At 47.7% G+C, this 13,510-nt stretch overlaps 2 protein-coding genes across 6 annotated transcripts in view; one reads left to right on the top strand and one right to left on the bottom strand.

The window, feature by feature from the left end:
- The window catches only part of ZBTB4 (zinc finger and BTB domain containing 4), a 49,438-nt gene that overhangs the window by 22,404 nt on the left and 13,524 nt on the right, over window positions 1-13,510 (bottom strand). Inside the window, exon 1 of one of the 5 annotated variants that reach the window (XM_042471234.1) lies at window positions 4,901-5,053. The exons of the other annotated variants lie outside the window; for them this stretch is intronic. The gene's annotated coding sequence lies outside the window, so the exon portion shown is untranslated. Of the gene's footprint in view, window positions 1-4,900; window positions 5,054-13,510 lie in introns of those variants that run through there. 5 annotated transcript variants of the gene reach the window in all.
- Window positions 7,682-13,504, top strand: LOC121932556 (solute carrier family 35 member G3-like). The gene is made up of 2 exons (XM_042471252.1): window positions 7,682-7,792; window positions 11,839-13,504. Exon 2 carries the CDS (start codon window positions 11,917-11,919, stop codon window positions 12,979-12,981), a length of 1,065 nt encoding a protein of 354 aa, XP_042327186.1. The 5' UTR covers window positions 7,682-7,792; window positions 11,839-11,916; the 3' UTR covers window positions 12,982-13,504.

Genomic DNA, 13,510 nt, shown 5'->3' with positions numbered 1-13,510 from the left:
GGCTGCCTGGTTTGTAAACTCTTTGGAAAAGGTGTTCCCTCCATTCCATTACTATCACAGTTTGGTGTTTGGTGAAGGGTTGGCTCCCTGTTCTTTCTATCATCTGGCAATGATATTTTCATTTAGCCAGAACTTTGGCTCTCAAATTACCTGCGGCCGAAGGTTTTTTTCATGGGTTATATTATGCCTGCGTCCCTTTTACGATGTTTCAATGTCCTCTGCAACTTTTTTAACACATGTGTTTCTAACAGAATTGTTCATTTAATTTTTTTTTAACTGCATCAGACAGGTTTTAGTGGTATATTGTTTTCATTTGTTGTAAACTGCCCTGGGAGAAAGGCAGATACAAAAATTAATTAATATGAGTTCAAGCGTGCCCAAGTCCACATGGGAAACCTTCCCACATTATATCTGCGCATATCATAGAGCCTTAAATATTCCAGGAAAAGAGTCAGAGACGCAGCCATCTGTTACTTCTACAACTTTGCTTACACATCATAGGGCAAAGCTGTTGACTAGGCCTCATTTCTTGCACAACCCTGTTCTTAACCCTTTGAGAAAGCCCCATCCATACACACATACAAACACGCATCTAGGACTCCGCACAAGATAACACAAATGCCTTGTCAGATGACCACATAAAATTATACGACTACATATGCAACGCCTACCATTCTTTCTAAATATGTGCATAGCAGAGAGCATTACACACACAAAACGCCTCTCCTCTCCGCAACACAATCAATTTGTTGTATCTACTTGCGGCTGCGTTTTCTCCCTGCACAAATACAGAGGTGGCTGCTATTAATGGCTTGTTACTACAGGCAGACTCTTCCGTCTTATCTGCATCACACATATACACACTTACTTCAGCTAGAACCCCAAGAGGTGTAGACGTTTGACCACCTCGAGATCTGTGCATGCATTTGCACGTGTAAAATCATGGTGGTGCAAAGAGAAGAAAGAGTGAGGATTCAGGGGCATTTGAAGGGTATGAGACGAGAAAGACAGGAAAGCAGAAAAGTCGGGGTCGAAATGCGCTTATGAAGAACGTGGACTGCTGGGGCATGAGTGAAGGTGTGAACAAGAGGGAAATATGGGTGATACACAAGATAAGTTGGTGGGTGTGCTTGAGACAAGGCGGTATGGTTACAAAATGCACTCTGTGTGTCAGGGAGGGTGGGGGGAGAGGATAACACAGGAAGCATGAAGAAATTTGGCCTGTGTGGGTCGAGGCACGGCTGGGGAGGGGGGGGAAACAGCCAGAAGATTACAAATGAAATACGTATGAGGATGAATCCCAAGTGTTGCGCTGATGTGTCTAAAAAGACAGTGTGCGAGCATGATCAGCACATGCAGAGATGAGGTGGAAAAGATGGTATGGAGAGATCTGGGGATAATCATTCTCCAAGACCAAGCTAGAAAGAGAACAAAAGCAAGAAAAGCTAGTTCACTTAAAAATGGCTCCCGAGTATCCAGATTTGGTTTCAACACCCGTGTGGACCTCAATGCTAAAGTCTGAGGCCAGTGGCTAAGACTTTTAAATAGTTCCACAAGCCTGGCTTGGAAGGCCACGGCAGCAGTTGAAGGTGTGAGGATTGTGGGTGTTTGGCTGAGGAGGAACAAGCAGCCGAAATGGCCTTGTCCTGTCATGGGACAAAATACGTGTGCTCTTCCGTAGCTCCCTTTTCATTTTAACATGGCTTCCACAGGAAAACTTGCCACTGGTCTGTGCCGGACATCAACTGTGTGAGACTTCCATGGGGATTTTCTGCCTCAGGTGTCAAAGATGTCTTAGGCTCGATTCTGACAAACCATGGCTCGGAGGACTTTGCCTGCGAGGGAGACGAGCTTGGCACGTCAAGTCCGCAAGTCTGCACCCATGTGCCCCCCTCTCATGCGCATGTGCCCGTGACAGATGTGGGATGCAGCGAAGAGAATGGAAAAAGCTGCCAGGAAGGTACATCAGAAAAACAGCAGAGGAACTTTGAGGCACATACGTATGGGTTGTTGTGCAGCAGGCTTATGCAGGGAGCCAACAGAGAATTGCCAATTAACACAAAAGGATCTGTTTATCGTGTTATGCGGGGAGAGTAATGCAAGAGCTATTTATGGGACTGCCTAAGACTGTGATGAAGGGTAGGACAGAGCTAGATAGCAATGTACATGCAAGGCAGATGAGAGGTTGGAGAAAATTATTGTAAGGAAAGGATCTGCGCCACTAATGGATATGTACTGTTCTTCGGAGTTGAAAGGAATGCATATATAAGATGCAGGATGTTGGGCATGTAGAAACGGGGACACTGGCAATACGGATTGCTCAATGTGTTTATTTGGATGCCACAGAGAGTCCTGGGTAGTGTCTGTGGAAGACAAACTCCTGAGATGTGCCAGGGTCGTATTGTGTTGTGCAAAGTAACGCACAAGGACCTACCATGTTAATCCTCCAGATGCAGACAATTCAGAATGAGACTGGCACAGAAAGAGAAACGCTCAAGAACTGTCACTTGCTTTCCTAACCATACATATCCAATCCTCCCTACACATAGAAGCCTATTCCAAAAATAGACAGCCGTGTCCCCTCCGCACCATTTTAATCTGCGATGGTACAACCATGTTGTTTTACCCTGTAATCCAACAGTGAGAAACTCTGTTAGGCCTTGGGGGATTTCTTCTGTTCTTGGCAGCCTCCAGGGTCCAAAAAGATTGCACCCCTCCCCCCAAAAACCCTCTGAAAACAGGCAGAGGTTAGACATCCACTTCCTAAAAAAAAGAGTGGGGGGGAGGATAAATTTGATACCACACAGCCCAAGGAGGTAGGGCTGCAACCTACTGCTTCTCCTAGAGTTACCAGGAGAGGTTCCTCATCTTTTGGGTTGATGGGACAGAAAAAAGGGAAATCTGGGGAGGTTGGAGGGGTTGAGGGCCACATGTGCCCCAGGGCTCTACTATGCCCACATCTAATAAAATTGAATCCTCAATAAACTGAATTCCCGCTCTTCTAGATCTTCCATATCCCAGAACCCATCCTGAAAGCACAAAATCTAAAGATCCCCACCTACTGCCATCCTCCCCACAAAACACAGCACAGTTCTACTTCCTAGAATCCCACTTCAAGGCCACGGTGTTTTGGATCGCCCTCACATAATTCAGACCCAAGAGGTGAAAAGAAAGCCTCATTCTGCCAACACAGGCTGTTTTCTGTCCCAGAGTCTTGGGTCCTAAAGAAGCTAGGCCCAGCTCCTCCAAACCTCCTGCTGAGAAGGTCTCAAGAGTCAGAGCAACCCCCGACCCGATGAATGTCACAGGAGGTCCTGCTTTTCAACGACAACTCCCAGATTTGCATGATCCCTTATATCTGCTGGGCAAGGAGAGAGCTGTGACCCACTGATGCTCATTCCTTGGACTAGAACTCCCAGTTGTGAAGGATCCCTTCTACAGTATTTGTTAGGCAAGGAGGAACTCCAAGAGGCTGTGACTTGCTTGGGGCCCATTTCTTGGACTCGCTTCCAAGCTCTTTGCTGTTTCCTGCCCTGGGACCCCTCCAGGGGCCACAAAAAAGACTTGTCTCAACTATCCTACATAAATACATGGGAGACATAAAGAAAGAAATAAAAAGCAAAGTAAACGCAGAAGATAGGTCATCAGAGCTGTACTGGTTTGGAAAAATGGATAGTGTACATACACATTAGAAGTAGATATAGACACACACACATACAGTTGGCTCTCCATATCCACAGATTTTTTTATCTGTGGATTCAAGCGTCCACGGATAGAAAATATAAATTGCAACAAGCAAACCTTGACTTTGCTGTTTTATATAAGGGACACTATTTTACTACGCCGTTGTATTTCCTGGAACTTGAGAATCCCCGGATTTGGAACCAAACTCTGGCGGATAACAAGGGCCCACTGTCCTCTTTTCAAACAGGGCAGGGAGCATCTTCAGACCTGTTTCAAAAGGCGATTCCTCAGCCCTGGCTCCCAGCAGAGGCGATTCCCCCATTGGAAAGTGGGGAGGAAAACCCTGCAGGGAATGGAGGAGGTTGTGGGCATCACCAAAAACAGCTTCAGGGGGTCCCTCTTTGTGAGGGGGCTGGAAGACCCCCCCAGCCAGTTCTAGATCCCTTCCCCAAGCCCACTCTTGGTATCCTCCTTCTCTGGAGGAGACCCATTTTGGTCTCTTGTTGTGGTTCCAGAAGTGGGGTACCCCATCTTGTTCTTTTCTCTGTGGGTTCAGTTTGGGGCTGTCCTCTGGGGGGTGGGGCTCAAACCATGCGCCTTAATTGGCACAGCGAAGGGGACCCCTCTTGTCTTGCCCCTTTCCCTACCTTCTCTCCCCCAGAGCATGAACATTGTGGGGCAGGCCGCCAAAGTGTCCAAGGTGGGCTCCCCAGGAGAGGAAAAGCCAAGGGGGCTCTGGAGGGAGGAGAAAAAGGGGCCCGCAAAGTGGGCAAGGAGGACCCCCCATGCGTAAAAAGGGAGAGGGGGCGCCTCCAGGGCTGGCTTTCTTGCCCTTTTCCTTTCATTACTCTTGAGGGGGAGGGACCCCCAAAGTGTCCAAGGAGGGCTCTCCAGGAAGATAGAAGCCTTGGGGGGCTGGGAAGGAAGGGGGAAATGGGGCGCAAGAAGGAGGGCTCGCCGTGCGTAAAAAGGGATCCCTTGGAGAAGGGGGAGAAAAGGGGTCCTTTTCTTGCCTCTTTTCCTTCCTTCCTCCCTTCGCCCCCAAAGCGTCCAGGGGGGATTTCTTCTCCTGGGGGGCTTTGGAGGGAGACTGAGGGGGGAAATGGGGCGCAACAAGGAGGGCACCCGGAGCGTCAAAAAGCTGCCTTGGAGAGGTTGGGGGGGGGGCTCCAAGGAGGGCTCCTGGGGGTGGAGGGGGAGCCCGGGCCTTGCTTACCTGGCTCTGGGGGTCTGGTCGGGGAGGGTCCGGCTCCAGCCCAAGATGGAGGCTGCCCGCCCTGCCATTCATGCTCGCAGCCGGCTTGCAAGGGGCCCCCGCTCAGCCCAGCTGCCTGCTGCCCGCTCCGGCTCCGGCTGGCCTTCTGGCCGCTCCGGCTGCCTCCCGCTCTGACATCATCCCTCCCTCCCTCCCTCCCCCCGCCCCACCCGCCCCTCCCCCCCCCCCCCACACACACACACACACACACAGCCCGCCTTGGCCTTTGGCCTTGCCTAGGGTTATGCCAGCAGGCTGGAGAGGGGCAGGGCTGCCCACCTGGCCCACTCCTCTCTTCCCCCCCCCCCAAAGGCCACCAGGGAGTTGGGCTCCCAAACACGCAGGGGGCCCATTCCCACGACAGGGAGAGATGCGTGTCAGAAAGAAGAGGATGCGAGTTTGGGCTTGGGAGGGGGGGAGTGAAGGTTACTGTATACATCTAGGCATTTAGGTCCAAATATTGACCCCAAAAAGCTGCCTCGACTTCTCCTGGGACCAAGGGAAGTCCTGGATCTGAACCCTTCTTGAAAAGGAGGCACCATCCCTGGGGAAAAAAGCCAGAGTCTCCTCTGTCCTGGAAGCACCAAGCCCCTGGACACAAGTTCTTTGACATGGTTTTGCTTGCCTTCATCCTTTAGAATGATCCTTTGCTGCGCGCCCCAAAGTCATAGCAAAATCCATTACTTGGGCCCCTCAACTTGCCCTCGACTTAGACATGAGGTCAACTTATAGGTTTAGTGTTAAGGTTTGGTTTCAGGCAGGATAGTCAGGGGGATCTGGGGATGTCACACTCTGAGGATGAGAGAGTGTGACTTCCACCAGATCATCTGCCTGAAATCAAACCAAGGTTTGGTTTCCAGCAAGATAGGCAAGTTCCTAGGTGACTTGGGGGAAGGCACACTCTGAGGCTGAGAGAGTGTGACTTCCTCAAGCCAAGGATCACAATGGCAAAGGGAAACCCCCCTCTGAAGAAACTTGCCAAGAAAATCCCATAATAAATTTACCTTGGGGTCACTGGCTATGCAGCCCAGTGGGTGACCTTGGGCACATCACACTCTCTCAGCCTCAGAGGATGATGGCAAAGGCAAACCCCTTCTGAAGAAATGTTGGCAAGAAAACCCCAAGATAGAGTTGCCCTAAGTCAGGAATGACTTGAAGGTGGACAATATCTAATAAGGCATTAAACTCACTGAGTGACTTTGGGCGAGTCACACTCTCTCAGCCTCAGAGGGAGGAAGGGTCAACCAAGCCCACTCCCCAACAAGTCTTGGCCAAAAAAAACCCTTGTGATACCATCACACTAAATCAGAAATGGCTTGAAGGCACACAACAACAACAACAACAACATCTAACACACCCCATGGGGTGAATCACACATTCTCTGCCCCAGAAAACTCCATAATAGGTTCAGTTGCTGTAAGTCAGAAACAACTTGAAGGCACACAACAACAACAACAAATTGGGAAAATACAGACAGACAGCATGGTGTAGTGGTTGGAATATTGGACTAGGGCTCTGCAGACAAGGTTCAAATCCCTGTTCAGTCATGGAAACCCACTGGGTGACTTTGAATAAGTCTCACTCTCTCAGCCTCAAAGGAACATCAAGACCACTGAACAAATCTTGCCAAGATTGACAGCATTTTAACGGCCACGAGTTTATAGTTTGTTGTGGCATCAAAGTTCAGATCTCCACAAAACTACAAATTCAGAATTCCATGCACGGAGCCCTGGCACTTAAAGCGTTGTCAAAGAGCTTTATTTCTGCAGTGCTGATCAGACCTTAGAAGAAAGGTCTGCTTTGGCCAAACCTCACCTGGAATCCACATTAATTCTGCATTAAATTATTTGCATTTTCTTTCTTGAAAGCACTCTAAGATCTTCCAAGAAAGGGAAGTGGCCTTGCCTTTTCTCTTCTGGTTACTAAAAGAGCAGTTTAGAGACGGAGGGTCACCCATGTAGATAGATACAGATATATTCAGAAGACAGCTATGGCCCCAGGGCAAACTTTCCCCTTCCTTGTAAGGTGTAAGAAAACTTGTATAGTGGGTCCTCGATATCCGCTGGGGTTTGGTTCCAGGGCCCCTTGTGGACACCAAAATCTTTGGATGCTCAACTCCCATAATATAAAATGGTGAAGTAAAATGGTTGGTGTCCCTTATATAAAATGGCAAAAATCAAGGTTTGTGAAGTCGAAGGCTTCTGTGGCCAGAGAATCCATAGTTTTTTGTGGGTTTTGTGCATTCTCTGAAGATGCTGGTGAAACATCAGGAATAAACTCTTCCAGAATATAGCCACATAACCTGAAAACCCCACCAAAAAAAAAAAAAAAAAAAAGCTGAGGTTTGCTTTTTGGAATATATATATCTTTAATATTTTCAATCTGTAGATGGTTGAATCCTTGGCTGGAAAGGGCTGACTGTATTGTCTAGCCACGCTGGTTCCCAAACTGACTATTTGAAGGATGTGATAATATTTTATCCAGGGCGTTCATTTTCTATATTTTAATACCTTAACACATTGTTTGTTTTCAGTCAAAATACGCTTTGGAAGTACTCTAGAGCTTTCTACACCACCACCCCCCACATTTTTCTCAGCCACACAAAGAAGAAAAGAAAAACCAGCAGCAATGGGGAGGAAACGCATCATCCTGGGCAGCTAGACCCCTGGGAGTACTTCCTGTCTGGGGTACCAGATCCCTGAAGAGGCTCAAGGAAGTGACCACACCTTGGAGGTCTGATGTCACAGAGACATAGGGATGGTGAATGACATCACAATTTCTCCCAGCTGTTGAGGTGCTGGGCTTTATATGGCGGCTGTGGAGGTCTGAGTGTCAGGCAAGCAAAGATCTGAGGTGGGTATTTCTTCAGTCCTTTGTCCTCTGTCTCCTCCTGCCCCTTCTTCTTCCTTCCCAGAAATCCCAGAGAGAAGATCTCAGCTATCCTAGGCCTCCCTTGCATCTCTCATCCAAACACATTGACTCTGCTTCCCTTCTAGAACCAGAACACAGATGCCTTGACATCAACAAACAGTGGGATTGTGCCCTGAAAGGCAGGGAACCCCTGTTGAACCCGAAATCTAGGGAGGAAAATCCAGCACTGAGTGGCCTCCGGCAAATCAGTTCTCTCCCCCCCTCTCCCTTCCCTTACGCCTCTTTAATCCCATTTTCCATCTGTAGTATGGAAATAGAACTATTGTTGAGATTAAGAAACTGGCACGCACATTTGAAAAAAGTTATAATTGCTAGATACTTAATAAAAGCCATTCTTCATCTAATCCCTAATACTAGGAATCACTTCAACTGTAAGGAGGATCAGAAAGAGGGGTGGAGGAGAGGGAAAGGAAGAGGACAAAGGAAAAGAAGGGAGGAAAAATGGGGCAGAAGGATGCAAGGCACATGCATGGATGGCTAGAATGTGTGATCTTAGCCCATGCACTGCATTTAGTTTTGGCTGAACAATTCATCAGGCTCAAAACCCTGCCCTTCTAAAATGTGGGAAACACATGGCCCTCCAGATGTGGTTCTGTTGTTGTTTTTGTTGGGTGCCTCCAAGTCGTTTTTTACTCCTGACAACCAAAAGGCGACCCTATTGTAGGGTTTTCTTGGCAAGTTTCTTCAGAGGGGATTGCAATTGCCATCCTCTGAGGCTAAGAGTGTGTGACCCAGGCAGTGGGTTTTGATGCTTGAGCAGGGAATCAAACCCTGATGTCCAGAGTCCTAGTCCAATACTCAAACCACTTCACCACGCTGATGATTCTGCTGCAACTCCATTAGAGAAACATCTAGATTTGAATAGATCCACAAATTCAATCCATCAACAGTGGGTTGAAGAGAGACAATGGCTTCCTGGCACACATTATATCCCTGATTAACACCCCAGTTGAATTCAAAATATCCACTCACTAAAGATGGGTGCTGGAGGAGAATTCTGTGGATACCACAGATGGCTAAAAAGACAGATAAATGGATCCTGAAACAAATCAGATCTGAACGCTCTGAACTCTCCCTAGAAGCCAGGATTACTAAATTGAGGCTGTCCTATTTTGTGCACACCATGAGAAAAGGTGATTCCTTAGGAAAGACAATAATGCTCAGAAAGATAGAAGGTAGTAGGAAGAAAGGAAGGATAGACTCAGTCAAAGAGGACACAGCCCTAGGTCTGCAGGAACTGAGCAAGGTAGTTGAGAACAGGGAATAGTCTGTTATTGTTGTTACTGCCTTCAAGTTGTTTCCAATTTATAGCGACCCTAAGGTGAACCTAAGGGGAACCTATAATGGGATTTTATTGGTAAATTTCTTCAGAAGAGGTTTGCCATTGCCATCCTTTGAGGCTGAGAGATTGTAACTTGCCCAAGATCACCCAGCGAGTTTCATGGCTGTGTTGGGAATCGAACCCTGGTGGTCACCAGAGTCAACGCCAAACACTCAGAACCACTATGCCACACTGGCAGATGAACATAAATGCTGAATCAAGGTGCCAAAGATTGGCCAGCTCCCATGCCATAAACTGAGAGCATCCCAGATTTGGAGCCAGACTTTTAGACTTTCCATGGCTACAGAAATGGAATCAGTTCCCTTTGTCCAAAGGAGGTACCCTGAACAAATCTTGCCAAGAAAACCCAGTGATAGGGTCGCCACAAGTCAGAAACAACTTGAAGGCACATAGCAACAAAGCTTGGCACCAGTTCACTCCATGCATCTGAGGATGTTGACCAAAGTCTACGAAAGCTGATGCTACAACTTCTTTTGCTCAGTTAACCTCAAGATGCTACAAGGTCCCTTTCCATTAGCCCTAGGCAGCATTACCAGTGATGGGAGCTGCAGTCCGATCCCATCTGAATGGCTATCCCTGCTTTCTGTTTTTGTAAAATCCTACATCCCAAGTGTCTAGGCTTTAAGGTGCAGGAATAGGCTTGAAAATGTACAGGCAATGGCCAGTGTGAGAAGTTTGAAGCAAGCGAGAGGAAACAGGCTTCCTGTTTGTGGGAGGCTTGGTATTGCTGTTTACTTCTGTTGCTTCCTTTGAACAAAATATTAACAAAAAAGAACCAACAGGTACTGTGTTCTTTGGGTTGCTGCTGTTGTTACATGCCTTCAGCTTGACTCTGACTTATGGCCACTGTATTCTAGGCAAGTTTTCTTCAAAGAAGGCTTGTCATGGCCTTCTTCTGAGGCCGAGAGAAAATGGAACTTGCCCAAGGGATAAGTGGGTTTCCACAACTATGGGGAGATTCAAACCCTGGGCTCCAACACTTGAACTGCTAAAACATGCTACCTTTTCTAGCGCTTTCTTGGCCAGATTTATTCAGAAGAGGTTTGCCCTTGCTTTTTCTCTGAGGCTGAGAGAGTGTGCTTTTCCCAGACTCACCAAGTGGGGATTCCATAGCTGAGCGGAGACTTGAATTCTGTTCTCCTGGAGTATACTACAATACTCAGACCTCCACACCATGCTAAACATCTACTTTATTCAGTCCATTAGATTCAACTTGTGGCAGTGTAGAATGCTGATTTTATTTATTCAGAGTAGACCTGACACTATCTTGTTAGAGGCTGTAAAACACTATTAACGTAATTTGTTCAGAGCAGATTCAAGTGTAAATGTTTATCAGTCTAGCTGTAGTGGGTTGGATTTATTGCCATTTTAGAAAAAGGGACCTGCATGAGAAGAGATGAGAAAGCAAAATAATGCAGATCGCTTGTAACAAGTTACATTTGTTGCTGTGTCTTCCAGCAGTTTCCAACCTATGGCCATTGTAAAGCAACCCTATCGTGGGGTTTTCTTGGCGATATTTATTCAAAGTAAGTTTGCCATTACTTTCCTCTGAGGCTGAGAGAGCATGGCTTGCTCAAGATCCTCCATTGGGTTTCCATAGTCGAGTGGGATTCGAACCCTCATCTCAAGTCCTAGTCCAACCACAACTCCACTTTAATTCACTTATGTGAAACACAAAAATCCATTCAAAAATACTGAAAGAAATTGCACTGGAACATCAATGTCCGGACTAAATTAAAGCTGAATGACATCTGAGTTGATAAAAATATAAATTTGTGATAAAATTGTGTGACAAGTTTGTGACATTTTTATTGTTTTTAAAATTCAGCACTCAGAAAAAGAAATTAAAGGGACCAGTCTAACTTCTCTAGGAAGGGAGTTCCAGAGCCTAGGGCAGCTACCAAGAAGGCCCTGTTTCTGGTGTTTCCATCAATGGTACCTGAGGGTGGGGGTCTCATTTTGTGGCAGTTTCTCTGCCAGTCCTATGATTCTGAACAGTAACAATAATGGCAATTCAATGTGTCAAATACTATTATTATTATTATTATTTATATAGCGCTGTAGATTTGCACAGCGCTGTACATAAAAACAATAAAAATAAAAGAGTAAACCTACCTGTGGCTTACAATCTAAGAAATAATAGGATAATACATATAAAATACATAGCGATACAGGAAATGATTCAATAAAACAGGCAACAAAAGAACATCAAATAGCAAGTGACAATCATGCAATGCAATATCTGTCACATCCATGCTAACGAGTCAGATATTTGATCTTTCAGATCAGTGGTTCCCAACCTTTGGTCCTCCAGGTGTTTTGAACTCCAGCTACCAGAAGCTCCAGCTGGCTTGGCCAGGAGTCAGGAAATCTGGGAACTGAAGTCCAAAACGTCTGGAGGATCAAAGTTTGAGTACCACTGCATTAGACTAATGATACAAATTAAGCCTCCTCAAGTGATGTCCAATCTTTGAAATTGGGACTAAGAGGGCAACTGGCCAAAGACCACGGTAGAGTAAGAGACAAAAGGTTGACCTGAATGTTGTCATGTCCTGCCCAGCTGTTTGCTATCAGCTAACTTTCTGGCAATTTGATTCGCCTCCTCCTCCTCCATCCTCTCCCACAGGTTGCCGCTTGATTTCTCTCAGTGCCAGCAATTCTTTTGTGCTGAACATCCAAGTCCTGTCTTCAGAGAAGCCCCACAATGGCGTCTGACCCCCCACTTCCAACCCGACCGGCCTGGACCGTGGCGGACTTGTTACGCTTCTCTCCGCCTTGTTCCCCGCCTCCACCTCCCCGCCGCCCGGCCTGGAACCGCTACCGCCTGTCAGAAAGCATGAAGGGGCTGCTTGTAGCTCTTTTGGGGGGCGGAGTGCCGGCTGGTTTTGTGGCCCCCTTCACTCGCATGGCCAATGAAGCGTCAGGAATCCCTTCCCTGGAAATCCTCCTTTTCCGATGTGTCCTGCATCTGCTCTTTGCCTGCTACCTCCGCTGCCAGAAGGCCCCTTGCTTTGCACCCCCAGAGGCCCGCCTGCGCAGCTTGCTCCATGCCTCCATCAACGTCATCTCCATTGGCTGCGCCTACAGCTCCTTCATGGTGGTACCCAGTGGAAACGCCGCCACAGTCCGCAAAGGATCCTCCACCATCTGCTCTGTCTTTTTGGCCCTGTGCATTAAGAATGGACACTTGACAGGGTACGACTGGTTTGGGCTGGTGGGCAGCACTCTGGGACTGATCATCATGGTGGTCCCGGATTTGTTGAACTTGGACAAGAGCACCCAGCTCTACAACACCTTTGGTTACGCTTTGGCTTGCCTGGGAGGAATGGCCTTGGCGTTGGGCCTGGTCATCTTCCGAGCCCTGGATTTCCCAGCCAAACTGGTGACAGTGGCCTTCATGTTTGGTGTGGTGGGCAGCCTGGTGTGCTCTCCAGTCATGTTCCTCCTTCAAGATCCGGTGATGCCTTTGGATCCCTTGACATGGACTTGTGTGGTGGCAATCAGCTTCCTGGCCTTAGTCTCCTTCTTGTGTGCCAGCTACGCAGTGACAAAAGCTCACCCGGCTCTGGTGTGTGCCGTGTTGCACTCTGAGGTGGTAGTGACCCTCGCTGTCCAGTACTACGTCTTGCGTGAGGCAGTCTCGCCTTTTGACATTATGGGGGCTGGGGTCATCCTGGGCAGTATTGCTATCATCACAGCCCAAAATATCAGCTGCGATGCCACAGAGGATGACGATGGATTCATTATGCAGCTTAAGGGGCCTCCTTAGTAGCAGAGAAGCCTAGGTGGTAGGAGCATGAGCTTGACTAGAAAGCACCTTCCGAAATGGGAGCCATCCGAAGCAGGGAATGTCCAGAATTACCATCTGCAGAGCGGTAGAGGAGCTTATAAGCCTCTCCACCCCACTATCACATCTGGAGCTAGCAAAAACAGGAGGGAAACAGTAGAGAATTTAGTGAATTTGAAGATGGTAGGAATCTTCTGGGCACCAAATGAGAGACACCCTGAATTTTTAAATCGATCCCCTAATATCGGGACTCAAGATGGCAATAGATCTCAAATACTTGCCTGGCACAGCTGTGGCCTTGTCTGCTTCTCCTGGCAAACCTCCTCTATGGATCACAGAATCAGAGGGGATGGGAAGATCCCCTAGCCTTCCATGTTGAGATCCACATCCTGAGCGGAAGCTGGCCATCCCTCGAAGGAGCAAAAGAAAACCCTTTCAACCCTTTGCAAAACCGCCCTGGTAATGTGCTTCAGGGGTCAGTGCACCATTCTGCTGAGCCCCTTAGGTGGCA

Source organism: Sceloporus undulatus, chromosome 6, assembly GCF_019175285.1.
Source record: "Sceloporus undulatus isolate JIND9_A2432 ecotype Alabama chromosome 6, SceUnd_v1.1, whole genome shotgun sequence".
Taxonomy (NCBI): domain Eukaryota; kingdom Metazoa; phylum Chordata; class Lepidosauria; order Squamata; family Phrynosomatidae; genus Sceloporus; species Sceloporus undulatus.
Note: the sequence above shows the minus strand (reverse complement) of the source record. Positions and strands in the feature narration are given on the sequence as shown.